The sequence below is a fragment of the Hyperoodon ampullatus genome (assembly GCF_949752795.1).
Source record: "Hyperoodon ampullatus genome assembly, chromosome: X".
Classification (NCBI taxonomy): domain Eukaryota; kingdom Metazoa; phylum Chordata; class Mammalia; order Artiodactyla; family Ziphiidae; genus Hyperoodon; species Hyperoodon ampullatus.
The window spans coordinates 129,579,081-129,596,238 of record NC_136913.1 but is presented as its reverse complement, the minus strand read 5'-3'; the positions used below and the strand labels follow the sequence as shown (position 1 = coordinate 129,596,238).

The following is a 17,158-nucleotide window of genomic DNA, read 5'->3' as shown; positions in this document are numbered from 1 at the left end:
CAGTAAGATTTCAGGGGGTTGGTGGCAGCAGCAGAAACTGACCCAGACAAACCAAAGGTCCCAGCGTGGGGCTGACCTGCTGAGAGAACTCTGCCTTCCATGGACATGGCAGGGGTGTACTGGAAGGAAAAAGGAGCCTTGGACTGCATGATGTGGGATGATTCACTTAACCGCTCTGGGTCTCGATTTCCTCATCAGGGAAGATGGAGTTAACAGTCCCTGCCAGTAAGTACATGAAAAGAAGTTCAATATCATTAGTCATTAGGGAAATGCAAAACAAAACCACAAAGAGGGACTTCCCTGGTGGTCCAGTGGTTAAGACTCCGCGCTTCCAAAGGCAGGGGGCACAGGTTCCATCCCTGGTGGGGGAACTTAAGATCCCACATGCGGAGTGGCGTGGCCAAAAAAAAAAATTGTTTATAAAACCACAAAGTGATGCCACTTCCCACCTACTAGGATGAATTGGAACTCTCATACACTGCTGATGGGGACGTAAAATGGTGCAGCGTCTGGGGAAACAGTTTGGTGGTTCCTCAGCAAGTTAAACATAGAATCACCATAGGACTCAGCAATTCACTCCTAGGTATATACCCAAGAGAATTGAAAACATATATCTGCACAAAAACTTGTATACAAATATTCATAGTAGCGTTATTGATAATAGCCAAAAAGTGGAAACAGCCCAAATATCCACCAACTGATGAGTGGATAAACATGATGTGGTCTATCTATACAGTCATAAAAAGGAATGAAGTGCTGATACTCATTACAACGTGGATGAACCCTGAAAACTAAGTGAAAGAAGCCAGACAGAAAGACCACATACTACACGATTCAATTTGTATGAAATGTCCAGAATAGGCCTGTAGAGACAGAAAGTTGATTAGTGGTTGTCAGGGGCTGGTATGGATGGGGAATGATAGCTAAAAGGTCCAGGGCTTATTTTTGAGATGATGTAGATATTCCAAAATTGACTATGGTGATGGCTGCTAACACTGTACGTATACTAAAAACCACTGAATTATTAAATTTAAATAAATGAATTGTGTAGTATGTGAATTATATCTCAATAAAGCTCTTTACTAAATAGAGTCTTTTCCAAGTCTTTCTGATAGGATTGGTGTGAAGATTCAATGAGATCTTTTTTCCCTGTCCAGGCCAAGCCATTCTTTTTTGGTTTACTCTTTTATTGCGAAATATAACACATGTACAAAGAAGCAAATAAAGCTTAAATATACAACCTAACAATCTATGCGAAATATAACACATGTACAAAGAAGCAAATAAAGCTTAAATATACAACCTAACAATCTATGGTCAAGCAAATGCCTGTGCAATTATCACCCTAGTCCAGAAATAGAAATTTGGAAGTATCCAGAAGTCCTCCCAGATGTCCCCTTGTATTAGTCTGCTCAGGCTGCCATAACAAAGTACTACAGACGGAGCGGCTTAAACAATAGAAATTGATCCCTCCCAGTTCTGGAGGCCGGAATTCAAAGATCAAGTGGGGTTGATTTCTTCTGAGAACTCTCTCCTTGGCTTGGAGATGGCCATCTTCTCCCTGTGTCCTCATATGGTCTTCCATCTACATGTCTGTGTCCTAATCTCCTCTTCTCATAAGGACACCAGTCACATTGGGTTAGAGCTCATCCTAAGGACCTCACTTTAACTTAATCACCTCCTAAAGACCCTAGCTCCAACTATGGTCACATTCTGAGGTCCTGGGGCTAAGGACTTCAACATGTGAACTTGGGGGACACAACTCGGCCCCTGACACCCCTCTTGGTAACAGTCGTCTTCATCCCCCACCAGGGGTAAACACCATTATGACTTTTAGATTATCCACTACTTGCTTTTCTTTATAATTGAGCCATCTCTGTGTACGTCTCTAAACAACAGGGTTTCGTTTTGCCTGCTATGAATATGAATATGAATTTTGAATACAATATGAATTTTGCCTGCTATGAATATGAATACAATATGAATTTTGTATAAGTGGAATCATCTGGCTTCTTTTCCTCAGGCACAATGCCTGTGAGATTCATCCACGTTGCTGAGGGTATCTGAAGTTCATTCATTTCCATTGTGGGAATATACCACGGATTATTGATCCAACCTGCTGTAGATGGACATTAGGGTTGTTTCCACTTCGTGCACGTTACAGACTGTGCTGCTGTGAATGCATCTCCCAGCCCTCGCAGGCCTGCCCTTCTGTCAAGTGCACACCTAATTTGCTAAATGAAGCTAAACCATGCTTCAAAGTGGTGGTACCAACATAAAGTCCCATGAGCAGTGCAAGAGTTCCCCTTGCTCCACATCTTCCTCAATACTTAGAATTGTAAGACTTGTCCATTTTAGCCAATCTGATGAGTATCTGAAGGTACCTCATTGTGATCTAAACATTTCATTTTCGTTATTACTAACAAGATTGAGCACCTTTTCATATGCTTGTTGGCCGATAAATAGCTCCTTTTGTGAAGTAACTGTTCAAATCTTTTGCCCATTTTTCTACAGGGTTGTCTGACTTTTCCGTATAAACTTGTAAGTGTTCTTCGTATATTCTGGAGGCAAGCCTTTTGCAGTTATATGTACTGCAAATATCCTCTCCCCCTCTGTGGCTTGCCTATTCATGCCTTTTGATGCTGATGTCTTTTGATGAACAGAAGTTCTGGGACACATGAAAATTACATTAAATTCAAATTTTAATGCCCATCAATAAAGTTTTATTAGGACACACACACACACAAAAAAAGAAGTTCTGGATTTTATTGTAGTGCAACTGATCAGTCTTCTATGGTTAATGTTTGTTTTGTGAGTGTTGATTACAATGTCTTTCCCTACCTTATTTTATGAAGACGTTCTCCCAACGTTACCTTCTAAAATTGTTATTGTTTCACCTTTTAGACGTAGGTCTACAACCCACCCAGGATTTGCTTTTGTGTGTGGTGCCAGGCAGGGCTTTAATTTCATCTTTTCGTATGGATATCTCATTGTCTTAGCACTGTTTCACATTTGCCCTAGCACAGTGACACATTTGTCACAGGTCAAGTATCCATGTATGCTCTTGGTGGAGTCTGGACTGTGACTCTTTGTCCTAAGCCCCCAGCTGCTTCTTCTAGGTCAGCAAACCCCAAACATCTCAGGGTAAAAACAGTTCTAAGTGCCAGACTCACCTCTCTCCAGTCCCTGGTCTCCTGGATCTTGGCTCAGTCATTTTTTACACTCTGTAGTTAGCTCACTGATGCTTTTAAAGTGATGTTTTCAAAGATTTTGTCCAGTTTTTTCAGCAGGAGGGTTGGTTCACATTACCTCGTCTTCCATGATCAGAAATGAAAATCCAGAATATGTACATCGTTTTTCCTTTAAAAAATATGTGTAACTTTTTTATTAAGGGATAATGAATATACAGTAAAGTGTATAAAGTCTACTAATCTTAACTGTACATCCAGACGCATTTATATATATATATATATATATATATATATATATACACACACACACACACCCATATATCTATCATTCAGATCAAGACACAGAGTGTTTCTAGCACCCCAAAAGGTTTCTTCTTTCCCTTTCCCAGTGAGTACCCTGCTCCCAGGAATATCCACTGCCACTAACCATTACTTTTGCTTGTTCTGAGCTTCATATAACTGGAATCACTCAATAAGTACTCGTTTTTTCATTCATCATTATGTCTGCAAGATTCACTCATGTTGTTGTATGTACATATATTTCATTACCTTGCATTATTGCACAGTATTCCACTGCATGAGTATTCCACAGTTGATTTTTCCTTTCTACTGTTGCTGAGCATTTGTGTTGTTTCCGGTTTCACCTACTACACATAGTGCCCTAACGAACATCTTGCTCATGGCTTATGATATGGAGCCATTTCTATTGGTATACACACCTAGAAATGGAATTTCTGCTTTGTAAGATATGCACATGTGTATACGATTTTTGTATAAGAAGGTCAGTTGCTCTACATCCTCACCAACACCTGGTCGTATCTTTTTTTTTTTTTTTAGCCACTCTGGTGGGTGTGCAGTAATACTTCATTGTAGGGTTTTTTTTCTTTTCCATTATGGTTTACCACAGGATATTGAATAGAGTTCCCCAGGCTACACAGTAGGACCTTGTTGCTTATCCATCTTATATATACTAGTTTGCATCTGCTCATCGCAGACTCCCAATCCAGCCCTCCCCCACCTCCCCTCCCCCTTGGCGACCACAAGGCTGTTCTCTGTGTCTGTGAGTCTGTTTCTGTTTTGTAGACAAGTTCATTTGTGTCATATTTTAGATTTCTCATTGTAGTTCTAGCTTGCATTTCCCTATTAGGTGATGAGCATCTTTTCATGTGCTGGTTGGCCACTCTGATTTTTTTATGGTAGACCTTTAATTTCCTTTCAGTTTGTGGATGATTATTTATATCTTTAATTTTTCCAGTTTTTCTTGGGTCAATGTTGGTATTTTATATTCTGCTAGGAAATCATCAGTTTTTTTCCTCTACATTTTCAAATTCATGGCCATAGAGTTTTAACAACAGCTTTACTGAGATATAATGCACATGCCATGCAATTCACCCATTTAAAGTGCACAATTTGATGGGTTTTAGCATGCAAAGTTGTGCAACCATTACTGCCATGTAATTGTAGAACATTTTAATTACCCTTCCCCCAAAAAAAACCCTTAGCAGTAACTCCCCATTTTCCCCCAACTCGCCTTCCTCAGCCCCAGGCAACTCAAATGCCCATCATGGGAGAAAACGAATAATCTATTTTATATATATATATATATATATATATATATATATATACACACACACACACACACACACACACACACACACACACACACATACACACAGTGGAATACATATATATAGATATACAATGGAATACATGTATATATGTATATATATACATACAGTGGAATACAGCCATCGAAATGAATGAACTAAAGCAACAAAACAATATGCAAGAATCCTTGTTGTAATTTTATGTGAAAAACAAGCCTTAAAAGAGTGCATATAGAATGGTACCTTTTTGTAAAGTTAAATACAACTGAAATTTTCTGATTTGGTTTCCAATGATCCCCACCACCTGGTATCCATGCCCTCATGTAATTTGCTCCCCTTGAGTGGGGACTAGGTCTAGTCACTTGTTTCTAATAGATAGAATATGGCAAAGGTGATGGGATTTCCCTTCTGAGATTAGGTTCCAAAGAAACGGACTTCCGTCTTGCTCCTGCACTCTGTCTGACTCTTCTCACTTGCTTTCCCTGAATGAATCAAGCTGCCACGTTGTGAGCTGCCCTATGGGGAGGCCCAAGTGACAAGGGACTGAGGTCAGCTTCTAACCACCAGGCAATGAGAAACTAAACACTCCCTAGTACCATGTGAGTGAGCTTGGAAGCAATCCTCCTCCAGACAAGACTGGAGATGTCTGTAACCCTGGCCAAGACCTTGAACCACAGGATCCAGCTAAGTGGTCTGGATTTCTGACCCAAAGAGCTGTGAGCTAATAAATTTTGTTATATTTTAAGCCACTAGAGTTTGGGGTGATTTGTTCTGCAGCCACAAATAACTAAGACAGTTCTCACTAAAGGAAACTGCTTGCAAATTCCCAGGACTCACCAGGCTGCTTCTCCCCCTATGATTTTGTGTGTGCTATCCCCTCGGCCCATCCCTCTTCATTTAGCTAACTCCTCTGCCTTTAACAAATAGCCCAAGCATCTCTTCCTCCAGGAAGACCTCCCTAATTGAGCACCATATAAATGGCTCCTCCTCCTTATTCCCTAGGAACCCCCTGCTGACTTCTATTAGCACAGTTACTGTATTTTAATTACCAGTTTACTTAACTCTGCAACCGTCTATGAGCAACTCGAGGACCAGGATCATGCTCTAGTGCCACGATGTCCATATTCCCAGCTTTTAGTGGGATACTTGGCACAGAGTATGTGTTCTCTATAGGCAGGGTGGGTAATAGCACAGACTTTGAAGTCCATGGACATCAATTTGAATCCTGGCTCCACCACCCACTATCTGTGTAACCTAAGGTGAGTCACTTAGACTCTCTAGAACCCAGACCTCCTCCTTCCTGGAGTGGGGATGGGAGTGAGCAGCATCAGGGAGGGAAATTCATATTTGTACTCTTCCTGCATCCAGACACCGAGCTAGGTATTTGATGTTCCCCCTACAATCCCGTGTGGCCTCTTAGTCTTAGGATGATCTTCCCTGTCTAAGTCAAGGTAGAAATTTTGGGGATTATGCTGCTCAATCAGCTGCTTTCATTTGATCAATTACATATATGCAGAAGAGTGTTTCTTGATAGAGGAGTTAAAAGCAGCTCCAGCACAAGAGGATTAAAAAAAAAAATCACGGCTAACCCAATATTTTTAAGTGACATATTTCAGCCTTCTGTGAATGTTTCATCACAGAAATAGGAGCCCTTTTTCATGTAAATGACTGAGGGTTTGGACAGAGGACAGAAGCATCATATGTTCTACACATCTTGCAATGGGAACTGTCAAATGTCGCAAACAACATTGCCACAGTATCAGAGCTGACATGCATGCAAAAAGCCACCACAAACCCGGAACAAAATACACAGCCTAGGAAAGTGTGCATCTCATATTTCCTATGCAGATTGAAAAAAACCAACTGTGGCCTGAGGCTAACAGCAGGAAGATTCTGTGAGCTTTTCCTCAAATACTCCCAGTGTAGAAACAGATTGAGAAGTGTGAGTATGGAAAGGGGGAAGCCCTCTTCTAGCCCAAGGGATTTTGTTTCCCTCCAGGGACATTTCCAGCTCTGACACTCTGGTAAGATCCTACCAGAGCAGACAGATCCTACCAGGGGTTGGAGCTAGAGATCTCCCTAGAGGGAAACTTATGAAAAAAAGCCTGAAAAATGCAACTTCCAGACTAGTCCTAAGAGGGAAAGAGTGAGGCTGACAGCATGAATGGTCTGTGATTCTAAGTTCCAAATTCTCCCTAGTCTGGAAACATGAGCTTGGACCTGTTACCCTTTTTGAACACTGCTAATCCTGGAGATGATTCACTCTCAAACCTGCTTCTCCTCAGGGACTCTATCTTGCTGAAAGACTCTGCCACCCCTCCAGAGGCTCACCCTCAATACCTCCTTCTTCCTCATCCCCCACATCCAACCCCCCACCAAGTCCTAGGGATCCTAAGTATCTCTTGAATCCAACTACTCTTTTCTACCCCCATCAGCACCACTCTGTACAAGCCCCCAGCATCCCTCACCTAGATAGTCTCCCACAACCACCCCTACTCCATCTCCCTGAATAGAATGGAAAATGCTATATGTTCACGAATCCATTTCATATTCTCCGTGGGCACACAGAGTGACCACATCTCCCAGCTGCCCTTGCAGTTCATTTGGGAGCCCTGGAATGTGGGTGAAAGTTAAATAATGTCACTTCCGGGACTCATTCTAAAGCCTATTCTGTCCACCTCCTAGAGTAATGAAAATGAAAATAAAAACAAAATTAAACAAATGGGACCTAATGAAACTTAAAAGCTTTTGCACAGCAAAGGAAACCATGAACAAAGTGAAAAGACAACCCAGAGAATGGGATAAAATATTTGCAAAAGAAGCAACCGACAAGGGATTAATCTCCAAAATATACAAACAGTTCACGCAGATCAATATCAAAAAAACCCAAACAATCCAATCAGAAAATGGGCAGAAGATCTAAATAGACATTTCTCCAAAGATGACATACAGATGGCCAACAGGCACATGAAAAGATGCTCAACATCACTAATTATTGGAGAAATGCAAATCAAAACTACAATGAGGTATCACCTCACACCGGTCAGAATGGCCATCATCAAAAAGTCTACAAACAATAAATGCTGGAGAGGGTGCGGAGAAAAGGGAACCCTCTTACACTGTTGGTGGGAATGTAAATTGGTGTACCCACTGTGGAGAACAGTATGGAGGGTCCTCAAAAAACTAAAAATAGAGTTGCCATATGAGCCAGCAATCCCACTCCCGGGCGTATATCCAGAAAAAACCTCAAATTCGAAAAGATACGTGCACCCCAATGTTCATTGCAGCACTATTTACAATAGCCAAGACATGGAAGCAACCTAAATGTCCATCAACAGACGAACGGATAAAGAAGATGTGGTATATATCTACAATGAATATTACTCAGCCATAAAAAAGAATGAAATAATACCATTTGCAGCAACATGGATGGACCTAGAGATTATCATACTAAGTGAAGTTAAGTCAGACAGAGAAAGACAAATATCATATGATACCACTTATATGTGAAATCTAAAAAGTGACACAAATGATCTACAAAACAGAAACAGACTCACAGACATAGAAAACAAACCTATGGTTACCAAAGGGGAAAGGTGTTCTGCAGTGACACAGAGGCCGTGGATTGAAGATGGTCCCACCACCAAATGGAAGGAGATGTGATCCCTAAATCACAGTATGGAGGGCTACCCACCAAATATTTGACTGGACTGTAATGTCAGTGAGATGTAACTCTTCTGTTGTGTTAAGTCACTAAGAGTTGAGGGTTGCTTTCACTCTTGCCCTTCCCTGTGTCTTCTAATCCATCCTCCTCACAGATGCCATCGTAATTTAACTACAATACCTATCTGATCATGTCATCATCCACCACTCCCCAAACACCAACAGATGAAAATTCTTCAACGCTCACCCTTGACCTTAGGAAAGCTCAGATTTTTAAGATGGCCTATGAGGTCCAGCTCTGCTGAATTTTCCCCTTATCTGTCCCTCTTCATTCATTTATTTAGGCAATGAATACATATTTAGCACCAAGTATGCATCAGTGGCTCTACTAGGTCTGGGGATGTAGGAGGGGTAAGAGGGGATGCACGGAAATCATTTGGGAAGCTGTTACATTCATCCAGACAAAAGATAGTAAGGGCCCGAGCTACAGCTTGTCTCCGGCTCTGACGGTACCATACCAGACAGATACAACCAGGGCATCAGAGTTGGAGATTTCCCTGGTGGGAAACTGGTGAGCAAAAGCCTGAAAAATTTAAGTTCTAGGCTAGCTCTACGAGGGTATGAGAGAATTTGGAGACAAGAGATTTACCTACACTGACAGCATGAATGAGAGGAGGGGTGAGAAAAGGAGCCCAGGATAACTGCTTAGATTTTATTGGTGACATTAAATTAGTGGTTGCATTAAATAACTAAGTTCCCATTGTGATTATTAATTGAAATTTCTCTTTAAGTGAAGAGTTATTTGTAAATATAAGCTGGGATGGAGTTCCAGATTGCAGGCTGAGATGAAGAACAGATTTGGGAGAAGATGAGGAGCTTAAGTTTGAACATGTGGAGTTCAAGGTGCCTGTGGGTCATCCAAGTGGCTTGTCAAAGAGACGATTTGATCTAGAGGTCTGGAGCTCGGGGGAGAGGCTTTGCCTGGCAATATACAGGTAGTGTCATCATGGATCACAACCTCTCAGGTCTATCTTATCTCAAAAATAAGAACAGCAACAAACAAAACCACCTACCCTGGTTCTGCTCCCCACCCCACACCCCCCACTGTCTCCACTCTGTCCTTAAGGACCACCCAGTTCCCCACACTGTCAAGTGCAGAAAACACCTTTCTGCCGCTGCATCGCCCATTTAGAGTATACACTTTTTACTATATGCACAGTTGTACAACTATCACTGATATCTAATTTTAGAACATTTTCATTTTCCCAAAAAGAATCCCCCTACCTATTAGCAGTCAGTCCTCATTTCCCACCAGAAACCCAGAGCCCCTGGCAACCACTAATCTACTTTCCAACTCTATGCATTTGCCTTATTCTGGGCATTTCATATAAATGGAATCATACAATATGTGGCCTTTTGTGACTGGTTTCTTTCCCTTTGCACAGTGTTTCCAAGGTCCATCTATGTGGCCTCTGTGTCAGTACTTCCTTCCTTTTTATGGCTCAATGATATTGCATTGTATGGTTAGACCACATTTTGTTTATCCATTCATTACTTGATGGACATTTGGATTGCTTCCATTTTTTAACTATTATGAATGATGCTGCTACAAATATTCACGTACAAGTATTTGTTTGACGATCTGGTTTCAATTCGTTGGGTGTATACCTAGGAATGGAATTGCTGGGTCAAAGTCTATGTTCATATTCTATGTATAACTCTGATTCAGGGACCAAACTATTTTCCACAGTGACTGCACCATTTTGCATTCCCACCAGCAATGTACAAGGGTTCCAATTTCTCCACATCCTCACCAATTCTAGTTATTTTCTTTTTTATATTATTATTAAATGCATGCTAGTAAGAGTGAAGTGGGATCTCATCATGGTTCTGATTTGCATTTTCCTGTTGGCTAATGATGCTGAGCAGCTTTTCATGGGCATATTGTCATTTGTACATCTGATTTGCAGAAATGTCTATTCAAGATCTTTTGCCCACATTTTAATTTGGTTGTCCTTTTATTATTGAGTTATAATGGTCCTTTATATGTTTTGGATACTAGATTCTTATCAGATATATGATTTGTAAATATTTTCTCCTATTCTGTAGATTGTTTTTTCACTTTCCTGATGATATTGTTTGAAGCATGAAAGTTTTTTTTTTTTTGATGTTCAATCTATCTGTTTTCTTTAGTTGCTTTGTGCTTTCAGTGTCCTAGGAAACCAAAGATTGCCAAAGATTTACACCTATGTCTCCTAGGAAGAGTTTTATAGTTTAGCTCTTACATTTAGATCTTTGATCCATTTTTAATTTTTTGTATGTGGCGTTGAGTTATGGGTCGAAATTTATTTCTTTGCATGTGAATACCCAGTTGGCCCAACACCATTTGCTTAAAAGACTACCCTCGGGGCTTCCCTGGTGGTGCAGTGGTTGAGGGTCCGCCTGCAGATGCAGGGGACGCTGGTTTGTGCCCTGGTCCGGGAGGATCCCACGTGCCGCAGAGCAGCTGGGCCCTTGGGCCATGGCCACTGGGCCTGCGCGTCCGGAGCCTGTGCTCCGCAACGGGAGAGGCCACAACAGTGAGAGGCCCGTGTACCGCAAAAAAAAAAAAAAAAAAAGACTATCCTCTTCCCCATAAAATTGTATTGGTACCCTCGTTGAAAGTCTATTGGCTTTATATTTCTATTGGGTATATTTCTGGACTCTCAATTTTAATCTATTGGTATATATGTCTGTCCTTATGCCATTACCACACTGTCTTGATTACTGCAGCTTTGTAGTAAGTCTTGAAATTGGGAAGTCCGAGTCCTCCAACTTTGTTCTTTTTCAAGATTCTTCTGGCTATCCTGGGTCCCTTGAATTTCCATATGAGATTCAGGATCACCTCGTCAATTTCTACAAAGGAGCCAGCTGGGATTCTGATAGGGATTTCATTGAATCTATAGATCAATTTCAGGAGTATTGCCATCTTAACAATCTTTTCTGCCTACCCATGAACATGGCATGTCTTTCCATTTCTTTAGGTACTTAAGGTCTTTCAGTAATGTTTTGTAGTTCTCCCCATATACATTTTACACTTATTTTGTTCAGTTTGTTACTAAGTTTTGTTTTGTGTTGTTTTTTTTTTTTTTTTGCGGTATGTGGGCCTCTCACTGTTGTGGCCTCTCCCGTCGCGGAGCACAGGCTCCAGACGCGCAGGCTCAGCGGCCATGGCTCACGGGCCCAGCCGCTCCGCGGCATGTGGGATCTTCTTCTCGGACCGGGGCACGAACCCGTGTCCCCTGCATCGGCAGGCGGACTCTCAACCACTGCGCCACCAGGGAAGCCCCAGACTTCATCTTAATGCCTCTCAGACACACACAAAATCATGCAGCAGCTTCAAGTAGCCCTCTTCCATCTCTGTCCTCAGGAGGCTGGCCACAGCAAGTCAGTCATTTACCAGATTCACCAGGAGGCTAGTCACCAGATACCATGGAGTAGTTTGTCCTCCTGCTAAGACTGCTGTGAGTCAGACATTTAGACTATCACAGAGCACGATTTTACAAATGTAATACTGTTTATTTAACTTCAAAAACATTTCAACGTTTTAAACATACAAAAAAAATAACAGAACATTGCAGATCGTGTTTAGTACAGAAGGTTCTTGAACTTTTATCAATACAGTGGCTCTTGGCTTTGCTGACAATGAAGACTCCTATGGTTTGTTTAAAAAACAGTTTAAAACTACCACTTCAACTAAAAAGGGTCCAAAACACTTCTCATGCCAGCTGACCCCCCCCTTTTCCACAGCTAAGAATGGCAGCGGGATGCTATGTCTCTATATACAGAAACAAGACAACCTGAAGCTAAATGGATGCCCACTGCAGTGTCCACAGGTCCAGCCCCACAGTGCACGCCCTGAGCTACGGCCCCTCTGGAAGGCATTGCTCCCTACAGCCTCCACACCAAGCAAGGAGCGTCAAGAGTGTGTCTCGGTTGCTTTGTTCTTTTTACAAACTATAGATATGTACAGCTGAGAACTCGGGATTCCTAGCCAATGACCATAGAGTTAACACACCACCTCACAAATTAAAAAAAGAAAGAAAAGCCAGAAACATCTTTAAATGCTTTGTCACACCAACAGCAAAGTGCACAGAGTGAGGAGAACACGAGAGCCTTTTCATTTTAAAAATGTTTGGAAATATGTACAACTTTGATACAGCTTCCGGGTGCTCCAGACACCCATGGCCACTCTATGTAAACCACTGACAATTAATTGCTAGAGCACTTTGAGAGACTACAATATGATCATGATCCAACTGGGTAATTAAACCTAACAAGGGCAACAGACACGTCCCGTGTGAGACGTGTGTCAATCACGGTGCCTCCCTACTCTAAGGTATTCACAAGGAGACACATCAACAGGTTTTCTTTATTCATCCTCCTCCTCCTCCTCCTCTTCTTCGTCCTCATCGTCTTCCTCTTCCTCTTCCACCTTTTTCCCGGCAACTTTAGCAGGACCCTTGGCGCCATCAAACTTCCCTTTAGACTTATACTCTGCGACATCCTGGAAGGAACAGGGACACATTCCAAATGAACCAAGGGTAGAAGCAAGCCATCCCCGCCCCAGAATAAGAAAACAAGGGAGGAAGACAGGGCTGCTCTTTCAAGTATTTGTTTCCAGATTCAAGTTGGGTTCTCAGCCATTCCAAATGCAGAGTGAATGGGTGTTCAAGTGCTCTCAAAGGCCCGTGAATAGCACTATCAGACCCTCTGCCTGGGGCACCCCACATGATCCAAGTTCGAAGCCTGCCTGAAAAGTTGCCCCAGATACAAACATCTGTCAGAAGCCAGACCACCAGCACACCAGGCTGATCTGGAGTGGAGACGGGTCCTGCAGCCTTCCACCCCCAGCCCAGCCACAGCCAGGGCAGCTGACTGCTCACCCATCCAGGCTCCCAGGGGCCCCAGCCCGTGCAAGGCACACTCTGATCCCCGTCACCTTCTCGTATTTCTCCTTCAGCTTTGCTGCCTTGTTGATGTATGGCTGCTTCTCGCTGTCACTCAGGTTATTCCACATCTCGCCCAGCTTCTTTGCCACATCTCCAATAGAGATGCCAGGGTTTGTAGATTTGATCTTGGGGCGGAATTCAGAACAGAACAGGAAAAATCCAGACCTTGGAGGAGACAATGGTATACATTAGATGAGAACCCACCAAAACGGGAGCTGAAGTCGAAACCCCGTGTTCCTGATACACAAATTCCTACCACTATGACTCCTGCCACGTGAAGAAATGTGTGATGCCATGCACAATGTTACAAAGTTGTAGGCACCAGAATGCTTAAGACGCTTTAGAAATATATGGTGCTTCCTCAGTTCCTGGGAAGAGGGGAGAGAACACGCCTACGGACCCTGACACCCAGAACTGGGCTGTCTGCCTCCTTCCCAGTGGAAAGGCCGACAGCCAACCAGGCGCACAGCTCACAAGCACAGCCGTAACTCCAGACTTCGCTGGCCCTGCATTTTAAAGCTCAAAGTACAGAATGCTTTGCAGAAGTATCTCAACATTTTTTTAGGTAAAGTTATCTTTTAAAAAAATCTTTCAAGCAGAAGGAAAGCTCTTAACTATTATCCTGAATCCTATCGTCACTTACGGTGGCCTCTTGGGGGCATTCGGGTCCTTCTTCTTCTTGCCTCCCTTAGCTGGTCCGTAATCCTTCATTTCCCGATCATAGCGCACTTTATCTGCCTTTGCCATTTCATCAAATTTAGACTTCTCTTTCCCAGACATTGTCTGCAAAGAATAGGACCTGTTAAATTCCTCAATGCAGTGAGCACATACCTGTTCAGCTGTCCTGTAATTAAAGTGGCAGCTGCTATAATTACTTGCAAAAGGGGACTTAAACCCTGGTAGAGTCTTCGAAAATAAAAGCACACATGCAAAGTTCTAAAGACAGGCAAGATGAGTCTAAGAGGAAGAAAACAGCCACCTGGGGCTACACTGAAGGTACAAGTAAGCACAAAGTGTGAAATCCAACTAGGACTGGCTTGAAAGACACAAAAGAGAAATACCTTCCACCTCTCAGAGCATTTCTTGGAAAATTCTGCAAAATTGACAGGGACCTCGGGGTTTTTCTTCTTATGTTCCTCTCTGCACGTCTGCACAAAGAAGGCATAAGCAGACATCTTGCCCTTTGGTTTCTTGGGATCACCTTTAGCCATCTTGACTGATGAAAGGAAGAGAGACAAAGAAAAACAAATACAATGAATATATACAAGATATACCAAAGGTGGCCATTTAGGAAGAACCCTCCTCCCCCCAGCTGCCACTAGCAGCTGAAGGCAGAGTGGGGGAGGAAATCAGTTTCACTGTCACATGTCATTTAACTTTTGACCAGCATGAAGTGCGCTGGTTTGCGAGTTACTTCTCTGAGAGAGATCAAGTTCTCCAAATGGAACCAATCCAAGTGGGGTGGCTCAGAGAACCAACCCAAGTGGGGTGGCTCAAAGGTATTTTCTGACTCAGAACTACTACGTTTTGAAAACTACAATCACATAATGGGAAGGACACTGGGGAGGACACATTTGTAGAGGGCGCAGGTGGATGGCTGAAGCTTGAAACCAACGACTTAAGGCTAGCTGGTCATCTGTTTTACTATGTTGGAGATGAAAATACTGTCACCACTGCCAAACACAAGATCCAAGCAGGAGAACTGCAAACAGGGAACATTTGAAATTTCACTATTTTTGAAGCGTTCTGGCTTATAAAAATGGCTTTTACGAGAAGGGTGAGCTGGCAAGTGAGCAGATATCCCTTGTACTACTAGTTCAAATCTGTCACTTCATCGTTACCTAAAGGGGGAGGGGAGACCAAAAGGGCTAGTGTTGCTCGTCGGTAAAGCGGAACGCATGTCCAGCCAGGAACACTTTCTCCAAAGTTTCCAAATAAAAATGCAGCTGTGGCGTGTCATCGTCCCTGTCCCACCCCCCCTGCTTCCCGCCATCTTTTCCTTTTCCCACACCCAAGGTCATCACGCAAAACTGAAGCGCTCCCCTTCGCAGGGACAGACCGAAGGGCTGAATTAGGGCCCCGCGGCGGCGGCATGGGTGCGGCGGGATGGGTCGCGGGGGAGCCCCGGGCCGGCCACGGGCAGCCGGGCTCGGCCCCGCGCTGGGTCACCGGGACACACATAATTCACCTTCCATTTTGTCAAAAGCTTCCTGATGAAAGAAACTGCCCCTGAAATCCGCCGCTGCCAGCCCCGGGGTGCGCACGGGGCCGGGGGCGGCGGCGGCGGCAGCGCGCCGGGGGCGCGGAGCCGGGCGAGCAACGGCGGCGGCGACGGTGGCGCCAGCCGTGCCTCCGAGCCCCGTTCGCTAAAATGGCTGATCCGCGCGCGGCCGGCGCAGGCGGCGGCGAACAAAGCGGTCCGGGCCCCGCCGCCGCCGCCGCCGCCGCCTGCTCGCCAGCCCCCACCGCGCCCCGCCCCGCCCGGGGCTGAGGGGGCCGCGGGCCGGAGCCCCCCGCCCCCCGCCGGCGCGGGGCGCACTGCTCCGGATAACAAAGGCGCCCGTGCGGCCATGACGCTCGGCCGCGCCGGGGCCCGCGGCGGCGACCCCGGCTCTCCACGCCTCCGGCCGCAGGCCGCGAGCACCGCGGCCGAGCCCGGAGCCCGCCCGGGAGCCGCCGCCGCCCACCCCGCCCACCCGCCCGCCGGTCCTCCGCTCGCCCGAGCCCAGCGCCGTGCCAGCCATGTTCGCGGCGGCGGCGGTGCCCGGCGGGCAGGAGAGGAGCGGGGGGCGGCTGGCCCGCGCCCCCCCACCATGGGCCGCCGGGCGCTCCCACGACGGCCATGTTAATGCAGAAGCAGCAGTGCAGCCCGCGGGTCTGCGCGGCGCCCGCCGAGCCCGGGAGTGAAGTTTGCCTGCGCCATAGCCCCCGGCGGGCAGCGGTCGCCCGCCCCCCGCGGAGTCCGTCCCGGGCCGGGGAGCACCGGCCCCCTTCCCCGGGCCGCCGCCCCGCGCCGGGACGCGCGCCGCCCGAACCCGCAGCCGCCCCTCGGCTCGCGCCGCCGCAGCTGCCCGAACATCTGGCTTCAGGGGGCCTCGGTCCTTGGGCCGCTGCCCCGGGGGCGTCGGCCGAGGGTGACTCCGCGGAGGGAGCCCAGCCCCGACAGCGGGGAGCTCAGCTTGAAGCACTGAAAAGTTGAAACACCTGAATTGCTCCTTCCTCCCCGCACCTACCAAGAAAGGAGGCGAAGGGGGAGGGAAGGGCGCAGGGAGGAGAGGCAGGGGACGGCGACGGAGAGCGCTCGCGGCGCGGGCCGGAAAGTTGTGCGGGCGCTGCTTCTGCGGCGGCAGCGGCGGCAGCGGCGGCGGCAGCGGCGGCGGCAGCGGCGACAGCGACGGCGGCAGCAGCGTCGGGCGGTGCAAAACGTACCTGTATTGTTCGCTAGTCTGGGCAGCGCAGGGCACGACGCGCGGCTCAGCTCTCCACAACCTCGCGCTAGCTGCCTCCACGAGAGCTGCCTGATTGGCCAGCGGGCTCCGCCGTTTAAAACAGCCTCCTCGCCCGGCCATTGGCTGCGGGCCTCATGAATATTAAACAGGCGCGGGCGCCCATTGGGCGCGGCTGCTGGGATCATTCATTCAAACAGAACAACCCGCCGGCGCTATCTGCGGAGGCAAAACAGAGGAATAATAATAATCTCGCTTTC

The 17,158-nt window shown here is 45.8% G+C and overlaps 1 protein-coding gene across 2 annotated transcripts; it reads right to left on the bottom strand.

Moving 5' to 3' along the window:
* Positions 1-11,998: 11,998 nt before the first annotated feature.
* Positions 11,999-16,897, bottom strand: HMGB3 (high mobility group box 3; the record flags this gene model as incomplete). 2 transcript variants are annotated; one of them, XM_079727055.1, is made up of 5 exons in its annotated part: positions 11,999-13,007; positions 13,443-13,617; positions 14,096-14,235; positions 14,514-14,668; positions 16,882-16,897. In XM_079727055.1, the coding sequence occupies 4 exons, from the start codon at positions 14,661-14,663 to the stop codon at positions 12,873-12,875; spliced, it is 600 nt and encodes a 199-aa protein (XP_079583181.1). In that variant the 3' UTR covers positions 11,999-12,872. The 2 variants fall into 2 exon arrangements, with proteins under 2 accessions (XP_079583181.1, XP_079583180.1); XM_079727054.1 differs by lacking the exon at positions 16,882-16,897 and having other exon boundaries at positions 11,999-12,989; positions 14,514-14,663.
* Between the last annotated feature and the right edge of the window lie 261 nt (positions 16,898-17,158).